The following is a 22,665-nucleotide window of genomic DNA, read 5'->3' on the forward strand; positions in this document are numbered from 1 at the left end:
ATCCCTTTAGCCTTAAGAAATATATCCAACTCCTTCTTGAATATATTTAATGTATTGGCCTCAACTGCCTTCTGTGGCAGAGAATTCCACAGGTTCACCACGCTCTGGGTGAAGAAATTCCTCCTCATCTCAGTCCTAAATGGCTTACCCCTTATCCTTAGACTGTGACCCCTGGTTCTGGACTCCCCAACCATCGGGAACATCCTACCTGCATCTAGTCTGTCCAGTCCTGTGAGAATTTTATAAGTTTCAATGAGATCCCCTCTCATTCTTTGTACACTGACAGCTCGTGCCCCAGTGTACACTGACATCTCATCCAAGTGATTTTAACAAAATCTGTTCCTCTTCCAGCAACAGGTCCTCACCTGGAAGAACGATCTCAGGAAATCCCATTTTCCGAGCCACGGACGTTGATCTGTCAACCAAGTGTGGAAAATCCTTGTGCACCTGCTGGATATCCCCAGGAAGCAGCTTCATCGAGACCCACAGCCCTGGAACAAGGTGATCAGACATCAGTTTGAGAACGCCGGTGAATGTACATGTTGCTTCTGCGCACAAACTATACTTGTACCACTATTTTGTCCAGCGCGCTCCAGGCATTACAGTCTCTCTCTAGTTTCTCTCCCATGCCCTCTCTGAGCTCATCTTGTCCATGAGAGCCTCCTCCTGCGCCCTTGACTGCATTCCCACCAAACTGCTGACCGCCCGACTTCTCTTTCTTGACCCCTCGTGCTAGCTGACATCATGAAGTTCCTCAGCCGGGATGGTCTTCACGGTTGAATAGCCCGCCCACGCTCGCTACCTAATCTCACACGTGAAGGTTGGACATTTGGCTGAGGCGGTGTAAGGGTTGCAGAAGGGCGCTGCCATAATGTGCCACAAATGGCTGGGACTCCCCAACCAATGGAGTGGGCAGTCTCACTTTGGGAAAACCGGACTCTCAGGCAACGGGGGAAGATGAGAGGTCAAGTCGTTACCAGAACACCAGTGTGCTCAAGACCTGGAGACTACAACTGAAGCAAAACGCCTACCTGCCCCAGGAGCAGGACTTGTAGCTGGTCTATCTATAAAGGTCTCGTGATCTACCACATTAGGACAGTGTTTGCGCAGGGTGCGAGATAACACCAACCACCAAGATGATGTGATGCATACATCAATTGGTGGAGGGAGTGAATGTTTAAGGTGGTGGATGGGGTGCCGATCAAGCGGGCTGCTTTGTCCTGGATGGTGTCGAGCTTCTTGAGCGTTGTTGGAGCTGCACTCATCCAGGCAAGTGGAGAGTATTCCATCACACTCCTGACTTGTGCCTTGTAGATGGTGGAAAGGCTTTGGGGAGTCAGGAGGTGAGACACTCGCCGCAGAATTCCCAGCCTCTGGCCTGCTCTTGTAGCCACAGCATTTATGTGGCTGGTCCAGTTCAGTTTCAGCATTTATTCACCAAGGAACTGGGGAGCTTTATAATAAAATGTGTCCAATTATTATTGGACATGTGAACAGGTTTATATTTGAATGAGCGACGCTCTTGTTAAAATGGCAGACAGAAGAATATTATGCAAACGCGTTAGGAACACAGGAACAGGAGGAGGCCAGTCAGCCCCTCGAGCCTGTTCCGCCATTCATTTAGATCATGGCTGATCTTTATCTCAATTCCATCGACACGCCTTGCTTCCATAACCCTTAATACCCTTGTCTAACAAAAATCTATCAATCTCAGTTTTGAAATCTCCAATTGACCCCCAGGTTCAACAGCTTATGGGGGAGAGAGTTCCAGATTTCCACTACCCTTTGTGTGAGGAAGTGCTCCCTGACATCACCCCTGAACGGCCTGGCTCTAATTTTAAGGTTATGCCCCCTTGTTCTGGGCTCCCCCCACCAGAGGAAATAGTTTCTCTCTATTGACCCGATCAGCTCCTTTAATCATCTTAAACACCTCAATTAGATCATCCTTTAATCTTCTATATTCAAGGGAATACATGCCTGGTTTATGCAGCCTGTCCTCATAATTGAATTTTGCTTGTTAGTAATTTCACACAGTGTGAACTTAACCCAAGACTTTTCTCCCCCAGTCTGTATCACCTGCTAAAGTTGAATGAGCTGGGCAGGATGTGCTGTGCAGACTGGCACTGTCCCCAGAGACATTGGGTAGGTACCTTGCCCTTTGTGGTTGACCTCTTTGGCTGCAATGACTTTGTTGAACACAGAGGTCAACGGCTCATTCTCCCCGATCACTCTGGACGTCAGCAGGGGTGACATGATGAGCTGCCTCTGGCGGATGTAGGTCTCCATCGCAATCCTGTAAGAAACGGAACACAAAAGAGTCTCCACAGAGTAGATCTGGGCCAGATTTTTCCCCTCCCTAGCCAAGCGATACTGTGGCCAGCTCTAGCACCCTATAATACCACATTAAGAACATTAGAATTAGGAGCAGGAGTAGGCCATTTGGCCCCTCGAGCCTGCTCCGCCATTCAATAAGATCGTGGCTGACCTACGACCTTGGTAGGCAAGGGTATTAAAGGATACGGAACTAAGACAGGTAAATGGAGTTAAGATACAGATCAGCCATGAGGGGCTGAATGGCCTCCTCCTGTTCCCACGTCTCCCCATCCCGTCTAGAAGGGCCGCTCCAATTGTCTCCCTTTTTCCTGAAGTAAGCTATTCGACAGCAGGGACCATCACAGCTGAGCCTGATAAGAACATACATAAGAATTAGGAGCAGGAGTCGGCCATACGGCCCCTCGAGCCTGCTCCGCCATTCAATAAGATCCTGGCTGATCATCGACCTCAACTCCACTTTCCCGCCCAATCTCCACATCCCTCGATTCCCCTAGAGTCCAAGGTGGAAAAATTTGGTTGCTTTGCGCCTCCAGAGGGCGCCAACGGGGCGCAAAGCAACTAGCGCCTGGGTGCGGCGCCGCCAACGCCTCCTGCGAAATTCAGCAGGAGGTTAGTGGCGGCGGTAACCGTTAGCGCCTCGCGGCACTGCCGGCGATGACGTCATCGCCGTGCGTAGCGCCCTGCTCGCACCCCGGCCGCGATCGTCAGTAGCGCCCCATCTTACCGCCGGACGCCATGTCCGACAGGTTCAGGAGGTCCTACCTGCGGCCGGGGCGGCACTAATTAAAGGTGAGGTGCCGGGCACCCAATTTTGTTGCTGGCCGCTTGCCAGCACCTGCCCCCGTTGCCATCTCCAGCCTCCTCTGCAGCCCCCTCCCCCGCGGAGTGCCGGCTGCGCTCCAAGAGCCCGGCACTTAAACATTGAAACATAGAAGATAGGAGCAGGAGTAGGCCATTCGGCCCCTCGAGCCTGCTTCGCCATTCAATGAGATCATGGCTGATCATCCAAATTCAGTACCCTGTCCCTGCTTTCTCCCCATATCCCTTGATCCCTTTAGCCTTAAGAAATATATCCAACTCCTTCTTGAATATATTTAATGAATTGGCCTCCACTGCCTTCTGTGGTAGAGAATTCCACAGGTTCACCACTCTCTGGGTGAAGAAATTCCTCCTCATCTCAGTCCTAAATGGCTTACCCCTTATCCTTAGACTGTGACCCCTGGTTCTGGACTCCCCTGCCATCGGGAACATCCTTCCTGCATCTAGTCTGTCTAGTCCTGTTAGAATTTTATAAGTTTCGATGAGATCCCCTCTCATTCTTCTAAACTCCAGCGAGTATAAGCCCAATCAACCCAATCTCTCCTCATACATCATTCCTGCCATCCCAGGTATCAGCCTGGTGAATCTTCGCTGCACTCCCTCCACGGCAAGAACATCCTTCCTCAGATAAGGCGACCTCGAGTGCCGGGCTCTTTTGCCGGCACTCCCGGTCCCTGGTGGTCCAGCTGGGCCCCGGGTCGCGCTGCGCATGGCCCCTCCCCTTTAAGAAGGAGAGGAAGGCCTGCAATACCGCGGCCGCCCCAGGAGGAAGGCGGTTCGCTTCCAATAGCACCCTCTTCCCTCTTGGGGTGCTTCGGATGAATTTCAGCCGCGGGGGCGCTAAATTTTTCGGAGCGCTGGCAAAGTTAGCGCCCCAAAGGGGGCACGACTCAATTTTCCCCCCAAAAATCTATTGATCTCAGCCTTGAATATACTCAACGACTCAGCATTCACAGACCTTTGGGGTAGAGAATTCCAAAGATTCACAACCCTCTGAGTGAAGAAATTCCTCCTCATCTCAGTCCTAAATGGCCGACCCCTTATCCTGAGACTGTGACCCCTAGTTCTAGACTCTCCAGCCAGGGGAAACAGCCTCTCAGCATCTACCCTGTCAATCCCCCTCAGAATCTTGTGTTCCAATGAGACCACCTCTCATTCTTCTAAACTCCAGAGAGTATCGGCCCATTCTACACAATCTCTCCTCATAGGACAGCCCTCTCACCCCAGGAATCAATCTAGTGAACCTTCGTTGCACCGCCTCCAGGGCAAGTATATCCTTTATCAGATAAGGAGACCAAAACTGTGCACAGTACTCCAGGTGTGGTCTCACCAAGGCCCTGTACAATTGTAGCAAGACTTCCTTACCCTTACATTAGTGGAGATCAATTTTCTCAGCACAGACCAGCGATCCAAACCGGGAATGTCTGGTCTGTATTGGTTAGAACCACACTGGGTGATGCCGTCTATTAAGCCGTTGGAATACCTTCTAAATACTCACTGATAGCAGCATGTTGGCGGCATCCAACCTGACTCAAGGACACAACATCTTAGGAACGGGAAAGATCGCCACACCCAACACTCCCATCCCTTTTTTGATAGATCAAGCCCACCTTCTCACCATACTGCTCAATCCCTTCTCTCTCCAACACTCTCTTGAGCCCAGTTGTGCTGCCAGCTTCAATATCTTTCCCCGGTAACTTATTCCACTGCTCGATTACCATTGTGGGTCCGAGCTGTTTGAGAAGGGGAACCAATGATTGAAGAGCCACTCAGCTGTTTCTTCAATAGACCGCAAGCCGCAATACTCACTGCTGGAAGGGAATAAAGTGCTGCTTCTCATCATCGTCGTTCCTCCCACCGATCATGTCTGTGATGTCCATGACTTTAAAAGAAAAGAAAAAGATCAATCAAACCAGTTAGCAAGAAAGAAAGAAAGACTTGCATTTCTATAGCGCCTTTCACGACCACCAGGCATCTCAAAGCGCTTTACAGCCAATGAAGTACTTTTTTGAAGTGTAGTCACTGTTGTAATGTGGGAAACGTGGCAGCCAATTTGCACACAGCAAGCTCCCACAAACAGCAATGTGATAATGACCAGATAATCTGTGTTTTAGTGATGTTGATTGAGGGATAAATATTGGCCAGGACACCGGGGATAACTCCCCTGCTCTTCTTCGAAATAGTGCCGCGGGGTCTTTTACATCCTCCTGAGGGAGCAGACGGGGCCTCGGTTTAACATCTCATCTGAAAGATGGCACCTCCGACAGTGCAGCACTCGTTCAGCACTGCACTGGGAGTGTCAGCCTAGATTTTTGTGCTCAAGTTTCATGGAGTGGGACTTGAACCCACAACCTTCTGACTCATACAAGGGTGCTACCCACTGAGCAACAGCAGCTGCCTGGTGCCTCAGTTGTTTAATACACCAACCACCCAGAGCAGGAATATCTCGGGTTCCATCCCTAGTCTGTGCTAAGTTAGCTGACCTTACTCCAATTGGCCTCGGTTGGCGGTGTGGGGGGTGGGAGGTGGGGCAATAAGTCAGGATTCCTGCTCCTGAACACTATCTAGTGAGCCTTGCTGAAAATGCAGGTGAATGGAACCTCTTGGTCAGTATAGCTCAGTTCCACACTGGGCAGTGCTCTTAGCAACAGAGCCATCAGAGGTGGGGAGACACACAAGTAATAAAGGCGGAAAAATTGGGTGTCGCCCATTTTGGGGCGCTAATATCGGCCGGGCGCAAAGTTTAGCGCCCGGCGCTAATTGTCGCCTCCGACTGCAAAATTCGCATCTATCGCCTTTGGACGTGATTTGAGCGCTAAATCAGGCGCTACACACCTCTCTTAAGGCACAAACGTCGGGGAGCGAGGCGCTACCTCAGAACACTACCGAAGCTCAGGCGATGTTGGTTACCATGGAAGCCAGACAGACTGGCGCCGTCCAGCTCTTAAAGGGGAGGGGCCATCTTGCTGGCCAGCCGCACCCTGCTCATTGCAGCCTTGAATCTCGGCCTGGAGAGACCTCACAAGCAATTGTATTGGAAGCACTAATGGATAGGCCCAGGGAAAGAGCTCGGCGGTTAGGAACCTCAAGAGTCGTGCTGAGGGCCAAAACTCCTTAGGACAGCGTTAAATTTCTCCACACATGTCTCTCCCTGTCAACCTGCGTGTACCAAAAATTTTGCCGACATGAAAAGGCAGGAAGCGCCCGCCTTTAAATAGCGCTCCCCCAGCCCATTCCCGACTGCAAAACATTCCCCTCTATCTGTCGTTCCTAGCGGCAGGCGCTAAGGCAGGGAGCGCAACTCAATATCTGGTCCGAGGCATTGCACGCTCGACTGATGTCACGATCTGCGGGCGCAGGAGATCGTGGCAGTAGTGTTTAGCGCTGCCGCAAAATGATTGGTCAATTTCGCGAGTGGCGCTAAAATCGTCACGCTCGGGCGCTAAGTTCCTAGCGCCCCATTAGCGCCCCCTAGAGGCGCTAACCAACCGAATTTTTCCTCCCAAAATGTTTACTGTGAAGAGCTTCTTAAGTGGTTGAGGTGGTGCACTTCAGATGCTCCCTGTTGCAGCCTCTGGCTGAAGGCACTCTCTGTTAATCACAGGACTGAGACCTATCAAAAGTCCCAGTAGGCCACTGGAACTAACCGGCTCTTTGAAGTTCAAAGGTGTGGCCGTGCGAATAAGCATCGTATTACCCAGATGGGACAGTCATTTCCACAGAGTTCATGATTTATTGCAGCTGGGAGGGGCGTTGTCACCATTAAGCTATGCAGCAAGTAACAGGATAATCTGAATTATGGATAGTAGGGCAGATGTGGGTGACGGTCGGTTTCTGTTGCACAAAGCACATTGCAAAAGGCTAAAATCTATCATGAGTTGATAAAAAGAGTGGGCCAATTCTGGGAAATAGCTGTGGCTCAGTGGGTAGCACTCTCACTTCTGAGTCAGCAGGTTGTGGGTTCAAGTCCCACTCCAGGGACTTGAGCACATAAATCTAGGCTGACACTCCAGTGCAGTGCTGAGGGAGTGCTGCCCTGTCGGAGGTGCCGTCTTTCAGATGAGACATTAAACCGAGGCTCCGTCTGCTCCCTCAGGTGGATGTAAAAAATCCCATGGCACTATTATGAAGAAGAGCAGGGGGGGTTGTCCCCAGTGTCCTGGCCAATATATACCCCTTAACCATCATCACTAAATCAGATGATCTGGTTTTCACTGTTTGTGGGGGCTTGCTGTGTGCAAATTGGCTGCTGCGTTTCCTACATTACAACGGTGACTCCACTTCAAAAGTACTTCATTGGCTGTAAAGCGCTTTGGTCCAGAGATTGTGAAAGGTGCTATATCAATGCAAGTCTTTTATTTCCTTTTAAACATCATCCTCATTGAAAAGTTCCCTGTTTTAAATTACAACATTTGGATTTGGATGCACAATCATTTTCCTAATTTCTCTCCTTTCCCGGGGGCGTTGACTCATTCTGGGAACAGTTCCACGATCATCAGCCACCCTCCCACAAGTACCTCACCCAAGAGGCCATTCTTGACATGTGAGTCCAGGCGATACGGTGTCGTACCAACTGAGTCATCGCAAAGCCCATTTCTATGTAATTACTGAAAGCTGGGTTCGAGTGGGCGGTTTCCAAATCTGCAGTATTTTAACAAGTTCAATCTCCACAGATTGTTCAACCCTTGAACAGAAGCAGGGAGAAATGGAAGGCGACAGGTGGAGAGAAAGAGAGAGAGGGAGAAACAGAGAAAGTGAGGAGAAACAGAGGGAGACAGATAGAGAGAAGGAGAGGGGTAAACACAGAAACCGCCACAAACTCCATTCCCTACGACTGACTCCATCCCTCTCCCTGGGATCTGTCTGAGCCTGACCCAGACCATCCGCAACCTTGGCGTCATATCTGACCCCGAGTTGAGCTTCCGACCACATATCCGCTCCATCACCAAGATCGCCTGCTTCCACCTCCGTAACATCGCTCGTCTCCGCCCCTGGCTCAACTCATCCGCTGCTGAAACCCTCACCCATGCCTTTGTTACCTCTAAACTTGACTACGCCAATGCTCTAATGGCCGGGTTATCATCTTCCACTCTCCATAAACTTGAGTACAGGTAGACTATCCTTTATCCGAACTTCCGAAAACCGAAAACCTCTAAAAACCGAAAGTTTTTCGTTCAGCGTAAGTCGTGCGCACGACGCTGACCCCCGCCCCCGACCCCCCGCCGACCCCCCCGCTGACGCCGACCCCCGCCGACCCCCACCCCCGCCGACCCCCCCCCCGGCCCCCCGCCGACCCCGACCCCCGCCGACCCCCAACCCCGACCCCCTGCCGACGCCGACCCCCACCCCCGACCCCCCGCCGACCCCCCCGCCGACCCCGACCCCCCCGCCGACCCCCACCCCCCGACAAATTTCCCAGTCTTATAAAATACCTTCTGAAATCCGAAATTTTCCGAAAACCGAAACACGGCTGGTCCCGAGGTTTTCGGATAAAGGATAGTCTACCTGTACATCCAAAGCTCGGCTGCCCGTGTCCTAACTCACACCAAGTCCCGTTCACCCATCACCCCTGTGCTCGCTGACCCACATCGGCTCCTGGTTCAGCAACGCCTCGATTTTAAAATTCTCATCCTAGTTTTCAAATCCTTCCATGGCCTCGCCCCCTTCCTTATCTCTGTAACCTCCTCCAGCCCCACAACCCTCCGAGATCTCCGCGCTCCTCCAATTCTGGCCTCTTGCACATCCCCGATTTTATTCGCTCCACCATTGGCGGCCGTGCCTTCAGCTGCCTGGGCCCTAAAACTCTGAAATTCCCTCCTAAACCTCTCCGCCTCTCTTCCCTCCTTTAAGACGCTCCTTAAAACCGACCTCTTTGACCAAGCTTTCGGTCACCTGACCTAATTTGTCCTTATGTGGCTCGTTGTCAAATTTTGTTTGATGACGCTCCTGTGCAGCGCCTTGGGACGTTTTACTACGTTAAAGGCGCTATATAAATGCAAGATGTTGCTGTTGAAGGGAGAGAGACTGTTGTGGTGTCGGTACCTTTCTACCTAGACACAATTTAGGACTCAGAACTCAGAGATTCAAACATGAAGTGCTTTATTGGAAGGAAAGGAAGTTCTGGAAAGTTCCGAACAAAGAGAGCTAAACTTAACAGAAAACACCCAACCATTTATCTCCTGTGACAGCGCCACCACAGGTGGGAGGAGAACACACAATACATAACATTTCCTCCCCTCTTAAATGGAAGGTCCACATTATTCCTCAACAGGTAAGTTACTTTCAATGCACTCAACGAACCTAGGGTAGAGGTGGACTGCCTCAAACCCTGACTTTACCCTGGGGTTTATTCTGCCCCAGTCTTATGGGTAAGTCACTAAGCCTACAGATCCAAGCGTCTTGGAGGCCGCCGCTCCCTGACAGGATACCGGCGGTCATCGCTGGCTTCCACAGCAGTAGGCATTGACACAGGCCTGGATGGAGAAGGTGCCTGTGTCAGTCGAAAGTCAGGAGTTTGCACAGGTGGAACAGTCTCTTTGACTTCCTGTGTTGGAGAAGAGCACTGTGGCAAAGGATGCTGGTTTGCGGTATCATCTGGAAACAGTTCAGGCCAACCAGCCGTTGGAGCCTCTGTGGCTGTCTCTGCTCCTAGCAACAGTTGATCTGTGTGTCTTCTCCAGACGACGTCCTCAGCAGTCTCAACCGTGTAAGACACAGGGCCCGTCTGTGCGATCACCGTAGCAGGAACCCATTTCGGTCCAGTGTTGTAGTTTCGAGCTAGGACGTGCTCTCCAGGGTGAAACCGTCTCTCCTTGACTCTTTTCTCTCTCTTTTCAACTTGAGCTTGTTGTTGACAATGGACAACCTGTTCTGCCCTTGGAGGTTTGAGTAAGTCAAAACTTGTCCGCAACTGCCTCTTCATCATGAGCGAAGGGGGGGAAGTTTTGGTTGTGGCATGCGGCTTGTTCCTGTAGGACAACAGGAAGCTGTTCAGACGTTGGTGGATTGAGCCCTGACCTTGCGATGCCTTCAAGGCGTGCTTCAAAGTTTGCACAAACCTTTCTGCCTGGCCGTTAGTAGAGGGATGATAGGGCGCAGACCTGATGTGTTGGACACCATTCACATGCAGGAAGGTTGCAAACTCCTGTGATACAAATTGTGGACCGTTGTCACTTACGAGTTGTTCCGGTGAGCCATAACGGCTTAACATCTCACCAAGTTTCTCAATTGTTTTCTCTGCCGCGGTAGACCTCATCACAGCGACCTCCGGCCACTTGCTACGAGCGTCCACAACCACCATAAACATCTTCTCTTCGAAAGGACCGGCGAAGTCCACATGTACTCGCTGCCACACTTCTGCAGGCCAATCCCAGGGGTGTAGGGTTGCCAGCTGTGGAACATTCCGGACCCTTTGACATGGGGAACATGTTTTGGCTTTCTCCTCAATATTCCCATCGAGACCTGGCCACCAGAAGTAGCTTCTTGCCATTTCCTTCATCCGAACCATCCCACTGTGGCCTGTATGAAGTTGTTGCAGTATAGGTTCCCTCAGAGGTGGCGGAATGATGACACGGCGTCCCCAAAGAAGTCAACCTGCCTGGACGGAGAGCTCATTTCTTTTTGAAACGTAAGGTTTCAAACTAGGAGAATCTCCTATAGCTCTCCCTCGAATGACATCGTCCATTACCTCAGACAGGACTGCAGTGACAGGTGCTCCCTCCACTTGTCTAAAGTAGAAGATGTCTATCTGACGAGGCTCTGGGGGAGTAACAGGCAAGGGTAGCCTCGAGAGTCCATCTGCGTTGCCATGCAAGTCTGATTTGCGATATTTGATGTCGTATGTGTGTCCTGACAACAGTAAAGCCCACCTTTGCATCCTGCTTGCAGCGAGAGACGGAATTCCGGTGTGGGGCCCGAAGATTGAAGTCAATGGACGGTGGTCCGTCAGGAGTGTGAACCTTCTCCCAAATAGGTACTGATGAAATTTTCGAATTCCAAAAACGATTCCCAAGGCCTCGCGCTCGATCTGCGCATAGTTACTCTCGGCCTTGTTCAAGGTGCGTGATGCGAAGGCGATAGGTTTCTCTTCACCCGAAGGCATGATGTGGGATATGACTGCACCCACACCATATGGTGATGCATCACATGCTAGCTGCACGGGTAGCTTTGGGTCGAAGTGTGTCAGGACCTCCGATTTCAGCAATGCTTTCTTTGCTTGGGCGAAAGCTTCGTTGCACAGTTCAGTCCATTTCCATGTTTTGCCTTGACATAGCAACTGATGTAACGGCTTCAGCAATGTTGCTAAGTCTGGAATAAACTTCCCATAGTAGTTAAGTAGCCCCAGAAATGAACGTAACTGGCTCACATTCTGGGGTGCTGGGGCCTCCACGATCGCCTTGACCTTTGACGGCGCCTTATGCAGGCCAGTAGCGTCAATCACATGCCCCAGGTACTCAACTGAAGACTGAAAGAATTCACATTTGTCTTTACGAACTCTGAGTCCGTACTCTTTCAGTCGTTGTAGTGTCGCATCCAAGTTCAGAAGATGATCCTCCTCATTTGTCCCAGTGACAAGGATGTCGTCCAGGTAGCACTGGACTCCTGGCAGTCCACTCAAAATCTGATCCATTGCCCTTTGGAATAGAGCAGGGGCCGATGTAATTCCAAATGGAAGGCGGCAGTACCTGTATAGCCCCTTGTGTGTCACAATTGTCAGCAGCTCCTTTGATTTGTCATCGACATGCATTTGTAGATAAGCCTGGCATAAGTCTATTTTGCTGAACTTTTGCCCTCCGGCCAGGCCCGTAAAAAGATCATCAATGAGGGGAAGAGGGTACTGTTCCGCAGACAGCACCGGGTTAATAGTCACTTTAAAATCCCCGCAGATTCGAACAGATCCATCCTTTTTCAGGACAGGAACAATGGGTGTGGCCCATTTGCTCACGCTCACAGGCTCCAGGACTCCATTCTCGACTAAGGCCTCCAAGTTAGCCTCAACTTTTGGCCTAATTGCATAGGGTACAGGTCGGGCTTTGTGAAACTTCGGCTTGCTGTCAGGTTTAATGTCCAGTCTCACGCTGATCATTTTTATGCTCCCAAGTTCCCCATTGAAGAGTTCTGCATGTTTGTTTAACACTGCAGTCAGACCTGACTCCCCTTTTGACATCATGCAGACTGCAGGCCAGTCCAGCGTGATTTTCTCTAGCCACGCACGTCCCAATAGCGATGGGTAATTTCCCTTTACCACATATAGTGGCAGTTTTGCAGTCTGTCCATTCAATTTAACTGTCACCTCAATGACGCCTCTCATGGCCACAGGTTTGCCGGTATACGTCTTTAGCACAATGTTTGTTGGCTGAAGGGTAAGATGCTTTAGCATTTTGTTGTAGACAGTGTCTGAAACAAGGGACACAGCCGCGCCTGTGTCCACCTCCATCCGCACTGATTGTCCCTCCACCAGTGGTGACACCCAGTAGCCATTTAAATCACCTGCAACCGTCAGTATGTGCACCTCTTCCTCCTCAGAGGTGTCGCTCCCCTCTGTTTTGCTTGTTCCATCATACTGCACTGAATGAACACTCTTTTTCCTCTCTTGTCCAAATACAGACATTTTGCTTCCATGCTTCCCAGCTCTGTCTGTTCTTTTTTTTACCTCTACAGGCACGTTCAATGTGACCCTTTTTGCCACAATTTCGGCATTCCAGCTCCGTACACCAGCAGTCATTAGCGTGATGGCCCGTTTTCCCACAACGGTAACATGTGCCGTTCCGCGCACCTTTAGGCTCAGACGACACCTTGTGAACTCTCCCTGTTGAACTCAACTGGTGAGCCTCCTTTTCCGCCATCTCCATGGAGACACTAACTTCAATGGCCTTTTCAAGAGTAAGGTTGTCCTCAGTAAGAAGGCGCTTCTGTGTGGCTGGATTTTGCTTGAACTGGCAGTGTTCCGACAACCTTTTTAAAGCAGCAATAAACATCGTCACTGATTCCCCCTCCTCTTGATTCCGTTTATGAAATCTAAATCTCTCAGCAATAACCAGAGGTTTTGGTGAAAAATGTGCTCCAAGAATTTCCACTAGTTGCTTATATGTTTTAGTTCCTGGCTTATCTGGCTGCACGAGGCTGCGCAGTAAATTGAATGTCTTCAGCCCGATTACACTCAAAAAGGTAGGCACGACCTTTTCATTTGCCACCGCATTCGCCAATACAAAATAGTCAAAACGTTCTGTATAAGCGCTCCATTGCTCCACATTTTCATCAAAATCACCGATGTTTCCTAATATAGTAGCCATCTCACATTTCAAATTAAATTTTCTGTTTACTCACTGCACCCGTAACGTACACAGATTCATCCGCTCCTCGTTGCCACTTGTTGTGTCGGTACCTTTCTACCTAGACACAATTTAGGACTCAGAACTCAGAGATTCAAACATGAAGTGCTTTATTGGAAAGAAAGGAAGTTCTGGAAAGTTCCGAACAAAGAGAGCTAAACTTAACAGAGAACACCCAACCATTTAGCTCCTGTGACAGCGCCACCACAGGTGGGAGGAGAACACACAATAGAACATACAATACATAACAGAGACAGAGAACGACAGAGGGAGAAAGAGAGAGGCAGAGAAAGAAACAGATGCAGAACGAGAGCGAGTGAGAGTCAAGAAGAGAGTGAGAGACAGACAGACAGAAAGAGGTCCCCTCTGGGCTGGGCCAGACACTCTGACAGTCCCCTCCCTCCACCCACCCACCTTCCATTCTCATTGTTGGTCGAGATAGTCTGACACGTGACTGAGTGCCTCTTAGCCCACGCACCACAAACTGAATGTCCTACCTGCTACACCGAAGGGTCGGCGGAGGCCACAAGTGTGCTTCTTTCCTTCTTTCAGCTCCATGTGCCCAACTCGAACAATCTGACACACCAGGCTGATTTTCAGTCTGATCAGGTCGCTGCTGCTGAGGTCCTTATAGAACAAAAAAAAGAGAAGAGACGAGACTTAGAACGGGAAACAGCACCCAGGACGACTTGGCCCTTCCCTCTGGACATTTACACTGAATGAGAGACTAGCGGGTAGGATCGTGCACCGTTGGAACACTGCCCTCTGACCTCAGACCCTGGGGTCAAATCCAGGCCAGACCACACGAATTCCCAGGGAAATAAAAAAAGGATTTAAGGCAGTCGCAGCCTGGTTCCATGCAGATACAAGTAGACAGCACTGACCTGAAACACAGCGCTGACTCACACTAGAGTTGCTCAGGTTAAGATACAGATCAGCCATAATCTCACTGAATGGCGGAATAGGCCGGAGGGGCTGAATGGCCTCCTCCCACTCCTATCTTCCTAGGTCCCAATCCAACCTCTGATACCTCATCCAAGTAGTCATTCTTCACGTGTCAGCTTAAACAGTGAGTAACGGCAGGTTATTCGACCATGGAGAGATATCGCAGCCGAGCTCATCCTGTCCTCATGCCCGCGCAAGTGCACTTTCAGTGGAGATGACCTAAAGCAGGAACCTTGAGACCAGTTACAAACCCCAGCCTGAGCCCCAACTCCGAGCCCCAGCCCAATCATCACAGCCCTTTAGCAGTTCCTTAACCTGGAGGTTGACGTAAGAAAACTACTAAGCACTTGATTTGAGTATAAAACAAGGTTTTAATCAACTGTTTCACAACCATGAGATTCTAGTTACATCACTAGTTCCTGGTTACAAAAACGTCCTGGGCAAGCTGGGCCCACGCCAGAGTATTTATACTCCTTGGACGGCGCCACCAGCTGGTCACCCAGTGTTATCATGACTCATGAAATAAGATTCATGACAAAGGTGAAGACACTTACTGTGAAAAGTGCTTCCAGCTTGTTGAGTCGCTCAATCTCCTTTGGCATTCCTGTCCTGCTCCATCGAACCAAATAGTTTTCACTGTAAAACAAAGCTCCGGTCACGTTTTGCAGACACAGCATTCCTTCTCCCGTGGTTTGGCTCTAAAGTGTCTTGTTTTCTATAATTGGAACAGTAAAATTTATGCTGATGGGCAGTTCTGGTCTCCGTACAACAAACTGGATATTGGAGCACTGGAGAAAGTGCAGAAAAGATTAACAAGGGTGTTGCCACGTTTGAGAGGACCAGGGGGAGACCAGATAGTTAGCGTGGTTGAAGCCGATGGCATTGACACATTTAAGGGGAGGCTTGATGGATACGTGAGGGAGAAGGGATATGGAGGGATATGGGGGCAAGGTCAGAAGAGGTAATTAGGAGGAGGAGGCTCGTGTGGAGCATAAACACCAGCACAGCTTAGTTGGACCCAATGGCCTGTCTCTCTATTGTAGATTCTCTGTAATTCTAGGTAATTCATTAAAATGGGGGATGTTAGCACTGAAATGAAGTGCCCCATTTCCCAAGACTTCGAGTGTCACCATCAAGCACTCCCAGGTAAAGTACAACACTAGGAACTTAAGAGTAAAGCTCCTCGACACTGCTCCATCACGCATCGTCCAATTTTGCCCCCTTTTCTCCTGAAGGGACTGACTCTTGTTGAGGTACTGTTACGCAGCCAACAGTCACCCTCCAGAACCTCAGTCTAGATGTCCTGGGGGAGGCGGGGCGAGTTGTTGGGGGGTGTTGTGTTAGGGGGAGTGGCATGGATCTGTTTGGGGTGAGGATGGATGGACATGAGAGAGACTGGGAACAGAGGGCTGTGCTGACAAGGTGAGATGACGAGGGTTTGGAGGAGGCTCGGGTGGAGCACAGCATAAACACCGGCATGGTCCTTTGGGACGAATGGCCTGTTTCTGTGCTGTACTTTCTACATATTTCTATGGGAGAGGCTGTAACCACACTTCGCCTCCAGGAGAGTCATGTACCTGATGAACTCTGACTGAACCGGGTCATAAAGAGACATCAGCAGCTCAGCATCCTCGCCGATATTGCAGACAAAATTCTTCAAGTTGATGTAGAGACTGTAGGTGTGTGTGGTGCTGAATATAGACTGCCGCCTCACCTCCATATTGTGAATCCTAGACTGAACAAAAGAGAGAGAGAGAGAGAGAAACACAAGTAAATGAATCTGATAAACATACTGTTGATGACGACTCCCAGTGTCACCCTATGTTATTTAATGGGCCTCTACTGATGCCAATCATTGTCGTGTGTCAGCTGTGGCTCAGTCGGTAGCCCCCTTCCTCGGAGTCAGAAGATTGTGGGTTGAAGCCCCACACCAGAGACTTGAGTAAAAAATCTTGGCTGACATTCCTGTGTAGTGCTGAGGGAGTGCTGCACTGTTTGAGGTGCCGTCTTTTGACATAAGGGGCAGGATTTTCATTGGGCCGTGGAGGCGGGATTGGAGGCGTGTGGGGGGTTAAAATCGCGAAATCGGGGGGCACGAACCCATCCCGCCCCCAACCCGCCTCCATGCCAGTTTCAAAGGAGGCGGATACCCGACCTGTGCTGGGAGCCGCCTCCCCGAGGCGGGAAGGGGATTAGTGCCAATTAACTACCTGTTAACGAGTAGTTAACAGGCAGTTTTTAGCCTAATCCCTATTTTTATTCCTGAAGTGTGGGATTCCCGACGGCTCCAAACCACGCCAAGTTAGCGAGGCGGACCGTCGGGCTGAAGGGCTTGGAGGGTTCGAGATGTCTGGTGTTCAGGTGAGTGATGGGTGCATGAGTGCAGAGGTAAGTGTGTTTGGTGTGTGTAAAGTGTTTAAAGAAATTTTACTTACATTTACTTACCTTTACAGTTCAGGTCTCAGGAGTCCCTCATCTCACCGGCACAGAAAGCAGAATGGCCGCGAGCTGTCAAAAGTTGCAGCATTCAGCTTTCTGTTCTGGAGAGATCTCTAAATCATCCTGAGAGGGAGGAATTAACTTAGTGTACAGATTGTCAGTGTTTGACAGCTTCAAAGAGCTGTCAAACGCTGATATTTCATCTGTCAAAAGCTCTTGACAGATGAAATGTCAATCTGTGACGTCACCTGTTGCCGGGTGGCCCTTAATTGGCCGCGGGCTCAACAAGGTCAATCAAGTGAAAATCGCGTGGGTTGGCCACAACTCGATGGGGGCGGGGCTACAACCCCAAAAGTTGTAGTTCCGCCTCCTACACGCCTCCAGTATCAAAATCCAGCCCAAGATGTTAAACCGAGGTCATCTCAGGTGGATGTAAAAGATCCCCAGGCACTATTTCGAAGAAGAGCAGGGGAGTTCTCCCCGGTGTCCTGCGGCCACTATTTGTCCCTCAGTCAACATCACTAAAAACAGATGATCTGGTCATTATCACGTTGCTGTTTGTGGGATCTTGCTGTGCGCAAATTGGCTGCCGCAGTTCCTACATTACAACAGTGACTGCACTTCAAAAAAAAAACTTCATTGGCGGCAAAGTGCTTTGATCATAAGGCGCTATATAAATGCAAGCTCTTTCTTAATCCAGCTCCCTCAGCCGTCAATGATTCCAGTGATCGCACGATCGCCGCTCTTAAACAAAGTCACTGAACAAAAGAGGAGGTTAGAAGTAGGAGAAAATAAGGATGTTTAAGTGTCAACATTACGATGGTGACATGATGCGGGGACCGTGCAGCCTGTTCTTCTCTTTGGTATGGCTTAAGTGGGGGAAAAAAATATGAAAGCCAATTGAGCAGAAAAGGAGGGTGGAGATTGTGCAGAAGCTGGTGGTTACGGCCCCATGGAATGCTCCCTTCTGGTCTCGAGAATGTGTTGAAGTGACATGGCGCTGATGTGTTTGAGCCTATAGCGGCAGCATATCAGAAAGGCCGTTAGGATGTGGGGGATGTGTATCGTGGGCCGGGGGGGGTGGGGGCGGGAAGGGTAAATCTACCTTCTCCTCCTGGATCCTTTCATCAATTCCTCGGGAGACTGATTCATGAGCTTTGAAGAGAGTGATGGTGCTGGTTAGGTCAGGGTCCAGTATGTTGCCATTTTCATCCCGTACCACCAAGTCCAGGCCAAGAATTCTGAAAGAAAACCGGACACATTTTACGAACTGCAACAGGATTTTTCTAACTGGAGAAACCCAGGTGAAGGACCCAAGGGCTGCAGTGCAGAGTGTCAGCTGTGGCCCAGTGGGTAGCACACTCGCCTCTGAGTCAGAAGGTCGTGGGTTCAAGTCCCACTCCAGAGACTTGAGCACAAAATCCAGGCCGACACTCCAGTGCAGTGCTGAGGGAGTGCTGCACTGTCGGAGGTGACGTCTTTCGGATAAGACGTTAAACCGAGGCTCCGTCTGCCCTCTCGGGTGGACGTAAAAGATCCCATGGCACTCACAGAAATCACAGAAACCCCACAGTGCAGATAGAGGCCATTTCAGCCCATCGAGCCTGCACCGACACTTATCCCACCCGATCCCCGTAACCCCTGCACCGACACTTATCCCACCCGATCCCCGTAACCCCTACACCAACACATATCCCACCCTATCCCCGTAACCCCACGTATTTAATCCCCCTAACACTAAGGGTCAATTTTTATCATAGCCAATCAACTTAACCCGCACATCTTTGGACTGTGGGAGGAAACCGGAGCACCCGGAGGAAACCCACGCAAACACGGGGAGAATGTGCAAACTCCACACAGACAGTCACCCGAGGCCGGATTCGAACCCGGGTCCCTGGCGCTGTGAGGCAACAGTGCTAACCACTATGCCACCGTGCTGCCCTGTTTCGAAGAAGAGCAGGGGAGCTCTCCCCAGTGTCCTGGTCAATATTTATCCCTCAATCAACATCACTAAAACAGATTATCTGGTCATTATCACATTGCTGTTTCTGGGAGCTTGCTGTGTGCAAATTGGCTGCCGCATTTCCCACATTACAACAGTGACTACACTTCAGAAAAGTACTTCATTGGCTGTAAAGCGCTTTGGGATGTCCTGAGCTTGTGAAAGGCGCTGTATAAATATAAGTCTGTCTGTCTTTCTCCTTATCTGGCTGTTGACAGGCTGAGTGACTAAACCCAGCTGTAAAAGCCAGTTACTACACTTCAGAAAAGTACTTCATTGGCTGTAAAGCGCTTTGGGACGTCCTGAGGTGGTGAAAGGCGCTATATAAATGCCAAGTCTTTCTTTCTTGCTAACTGGGTGGACATGAAAGGTGTTGTATAAATGCAAGTCTTTTTTTTTGAAGGGATTGCTACAATGGTTACTCAGTATTTTTCAGGAACAGCATAGATTTTTTTTTTTAATTAACAAAACATAGAGGTGATTGTAACGCTGCGTTGAATTCAGCATTGGATAGATTCACCAGTTGGTTGCCTGTTCCCAAGATGGCAGATCCTGGAAATGACAGTTCAAGAAAATTATTCAAGGAGACTGTGGCCAGCAAATTGCTGAACTTAAAGCGATCTTATAGATGGCATGTCACATAAGAATTAGGAGCAGGAGTCGGCCATACGGCCCCTTGAGCCTGCTCCGCCATTCAATAAGATCATGACCTCAACTCCACTTTCCCGCCCAATCTCCATATCCCTCGATTCCCCTCGAGTCCAAAAATCGATCTCAGCCTTGAATATACTCAACGACTCAGCATCCACAGCCCTCTGGGGCAGAGAATTCCAGAGATTCACAACTCTCCGAGTTAAGAAACTCCTCCTCATCTCAGTCCTAAATGGCCGACCCCTTATCCTGAGACTGTGCCCCCTAGTTCTAGACTCTCCAGCCAGGGGAAACAACCTCTCAGCATCTACCCTGTCAATCCCCCTCAGAATGTTGTGTGTTTCAATAAGATCACCCCTCATTCTTCTAAACTCCAGAGAGTATCGGCCCATTCTACACAATCTCTCATCATAGGACAGCCCTCTCATCCCAGGAATCAATCTAGTGAACCTTCGTTGCACCGCCTCCAAGGCAAGTATATCCTTCCTCAGATGAGGAGACCAAAACTGTGCACATTTATTATATTCACCAGCGACATTTATTTTCTCCTCTTTCCTTGGGTCCTGAAGTCAAAGTAGGTCCCAGCTGAGAGCACCTGTGTGATAGACGAGGACCCTGAGGAAGAAGTGCCCACTAACAGGGAAAATTCTGATCTTCCGTTTCCTGTCTTTCACCATCACAGTGAAGTAGAAAGATCGTCAGGCACACAGCACGAGTGAGGGCTCAAATTCTGAACGCAGGTTAAACTTTTAATTTTCATTCCGATTAACTATCTCAGCATTTTGGTAGAAATTGGATTAGGCTTGTAGCTGCAGTGGCAAAGAAACTTCATATTTTTCCTCCTCAAGATTAATATATCTTCACCTACTTGTCCCCTTAGTTTTGAGAAGATGAACCTGTCTGAAAGCTCCACCTGAAATCAGACAGTGTATCGAGCCAAGCCTCCCAGATCACACACGATGAAACGTTTCGCTCGTCACAGCATCAACAATCTCTTAAATGACTCCAAGGTTTTTTTGCCTCCGTTACATCAGTCCATTCCAGGCATTCATCACTCGGTGCCTGACCCAACTCGAGTCTGCTTATAAGAGCATAAGGGTCGTAAACCCGTGGAATTCTCTGCCCCAGAGAGCCGTGGAGGCTGGGTCATTAAATACATTTAAGGTGGAGATAGACAGATTTTTGCAAGATAAGGGAGTGAAGGGTTATGGGGAGCGGGCGGGGAGGTGGCTTTGAGCCCAAAATCAGCCATGATCTTATTGAATGGCGGAGCAGGCTCGAGGGGCCAAGTGGCCTATTCCTGCTCCTATTTCTTATGTTCTTAAGAAATAGGAGCAGGAGTCGGCCATTCGGCCCCTCGAGCCTGCTCTGCCATTCAATAAGATCATGGCTGATCATCCACCTCAACTCCACTTTCCCGCCCGATCTCCATATCCCTTGATTCCTCTAGAGTCCAGATTCTATCGATCTCAGCCTTGAATATACTCAACGACTCAGCATCCACAGCCCTCTGGGGCAGAGAATTCCAAAGATTCACAACCCTCTGAGTGAAGAAATTCCTCCTCATCTCAGTCTTAAATGGCCGACCCCTTATCCTGAGACTTTGCCCCCTAGTTCTAGACTCTCCAGCAGGGGAAACAGCCTCTCCGCATCTACCCTGTGTGAGATTGTGCGCATCAACCCTCCTGCTTCGCGCCCACATGCAGCGTCCTGATAAATCATTGGCTGTAAAGCGCTTTGGGGCATGAGGGGCACTATAGAAATGCAGATCGGTCTGCCTTTCCACTGGAGACTGCGAGCGAGCAAGATAAGGCGCTTGCAAGTCCCACAGTCAGCTCAGCTGTGAAAAGGTGAAAAAAGCAAAAGAGGAGAGAAAAGAAAAAAGAAAGACTTGCATTTATATAGCGCCTTTCATGACCACCGGAAGGCTAATGTATTAAGATAGTGTCAGCTGTGGCTCAGTTGGTACCACCTCGCCTCTGAGTCAGAAGGTTGTGGGTTCAAGTCCCACTCCAGGGACTTGAGCACAAAAATCTAGGCCGACACTCCAGTGCGGTGCTGAGGGAGTGCTGCACTGTCGGAGGTGCCGTCTTTCGGATGAGACGTTAAACTGAGGCCCCGTCTGCTCTCTCAGGTGGACGTAAAAGGCACTATTTCGAAGAAGAGCAGGGGAGTTATTCCCGGTGTCCTGGGCCAATATTTATCCCTCAATCAACATCACTAAAAACAGTTGATCTGGTCATTAGCACATTGCTGTTTGTGGGAGCTTGCTGTGCGCAAATTGGCTGCCGCGTTTCCCACATTACAACAGTGACTACACTTCAAAAGGTACTTCATTGGCTGCGAAGCGCTTTGAGACGTCCAGTGGTCGTGAAAGGCGCTATAGAAATGTAAGTCTATTCTTTCAATGAGAATGTAGTAAGGTCAGTTGGTGATTTTCTGTTGCTCAGGTGCCAACATCTAACTACATTTCTGTGTTGTTGTGAGGCACCACCTCAAGTATACCACACTGCTACCACCCATATTTTGTTGTCTTTGGAGCCCATATATGTTGTGGTACATACGAGGTGGAAATCATTTTGTTTTTATTACTTCTCAAATGTGGGCGACATTGGCAAGGGTCCATTTTATTGCCCTGAGAAGGTGGTGGTGGGCCTTCTCGTCAAACTGCTGCAGTCCTTGAGGTGATAGAGCTCTCACAACACTCTTAGGCTCGATGGTGAAAGAATGGTGATATATGCCCAAGGCAGGATGGTGTGTGACTTGGAGGGGAACGTGGAGGTGATGGTGTTCCCAGGACGTTGTTGCTCTTGTCCTCCTCGGTGCTAGAGGGTGCAGGGCAGGGAGGTGCTGCCATGTATCACGTACAACGTACATACTGCAGCCAGTGTGCCGCTGGTCGCTCATCAATCAAGCGAACTGCTCTATCTTGGATTTTTTAAAAATTCATTCGTGGGATGTGGACGGCGCAGGCAAGGCCAGCATTTATTGCCCATCCCTAATTGCCCTTGAGAAGGTGGTGGTGAGCCGCCTTCTTGAACCGCTGCAGTCCGTGTGGTGAAGGTACTCCCACAGTGCTGTTAGGGAGGGAGTTCCAGGATTTTGACCCAGCGATGATGAAGGAGCGGCCGATATACTTCTAAG

The 22,665-nt window shown here is 49.8% G+C and overlaps 1 protein-coding gene across 1 annotated transcript in view; it reads right to left on the bottom strand.

Moving 5' to 3' along the window:
* The window catches only part of dock5 (dedicator of cytokinesis 5), a 283,772-nt gene that overhangs the window by 146,073 nt on the left and 115,034 nt on the right, over positions 1–22,665 (bottom strand). Inside the window, exons 7-13 of the mRNA XM_085971247.1 lie at positions 17,974–18,109; positions 16,007–16,164; positions 14,984–15,065; positions 13,982–14,111; positions 4,963–5,035; positions 2,151–2,293; positions 366–491 (exon numbers count right to left, since the gene is read on the bottom strand). Coding sequence (XP_085827373.1) covers positions 366–491; positions 2,151–2,293; positions 4,963–5,035; positions 13,982–14,111; positions 14,984–15,065; positions 16,007–16,164; positions 17,974–18,109 — 848 coding nt within the window. The remainder of the gene's footprint in view (positions 1–365; positions 492–2,150; positions 2,294–4,962; positions 5,036–13,981; positions 14,112–14,983; positions 15,066–16,006; positions 16,165–17,973; positions 18,110–22,665) is intronic.

The sequence above is a fragment of the Somniosus microcephalus genome, chromosome 30 (assembly GCF_052327205.1).
Source record: "Somniosus microcephalus isolate GS21.2 chromosome 30, FLI_Smic_1.0, whole genome shotgun sequence".
NCBI lineage: Eukaryota > Metazoa > Chordata > Chondrichthyes > Squaliformes > Somniosidae > Somniosus > Somniosus microcephalus.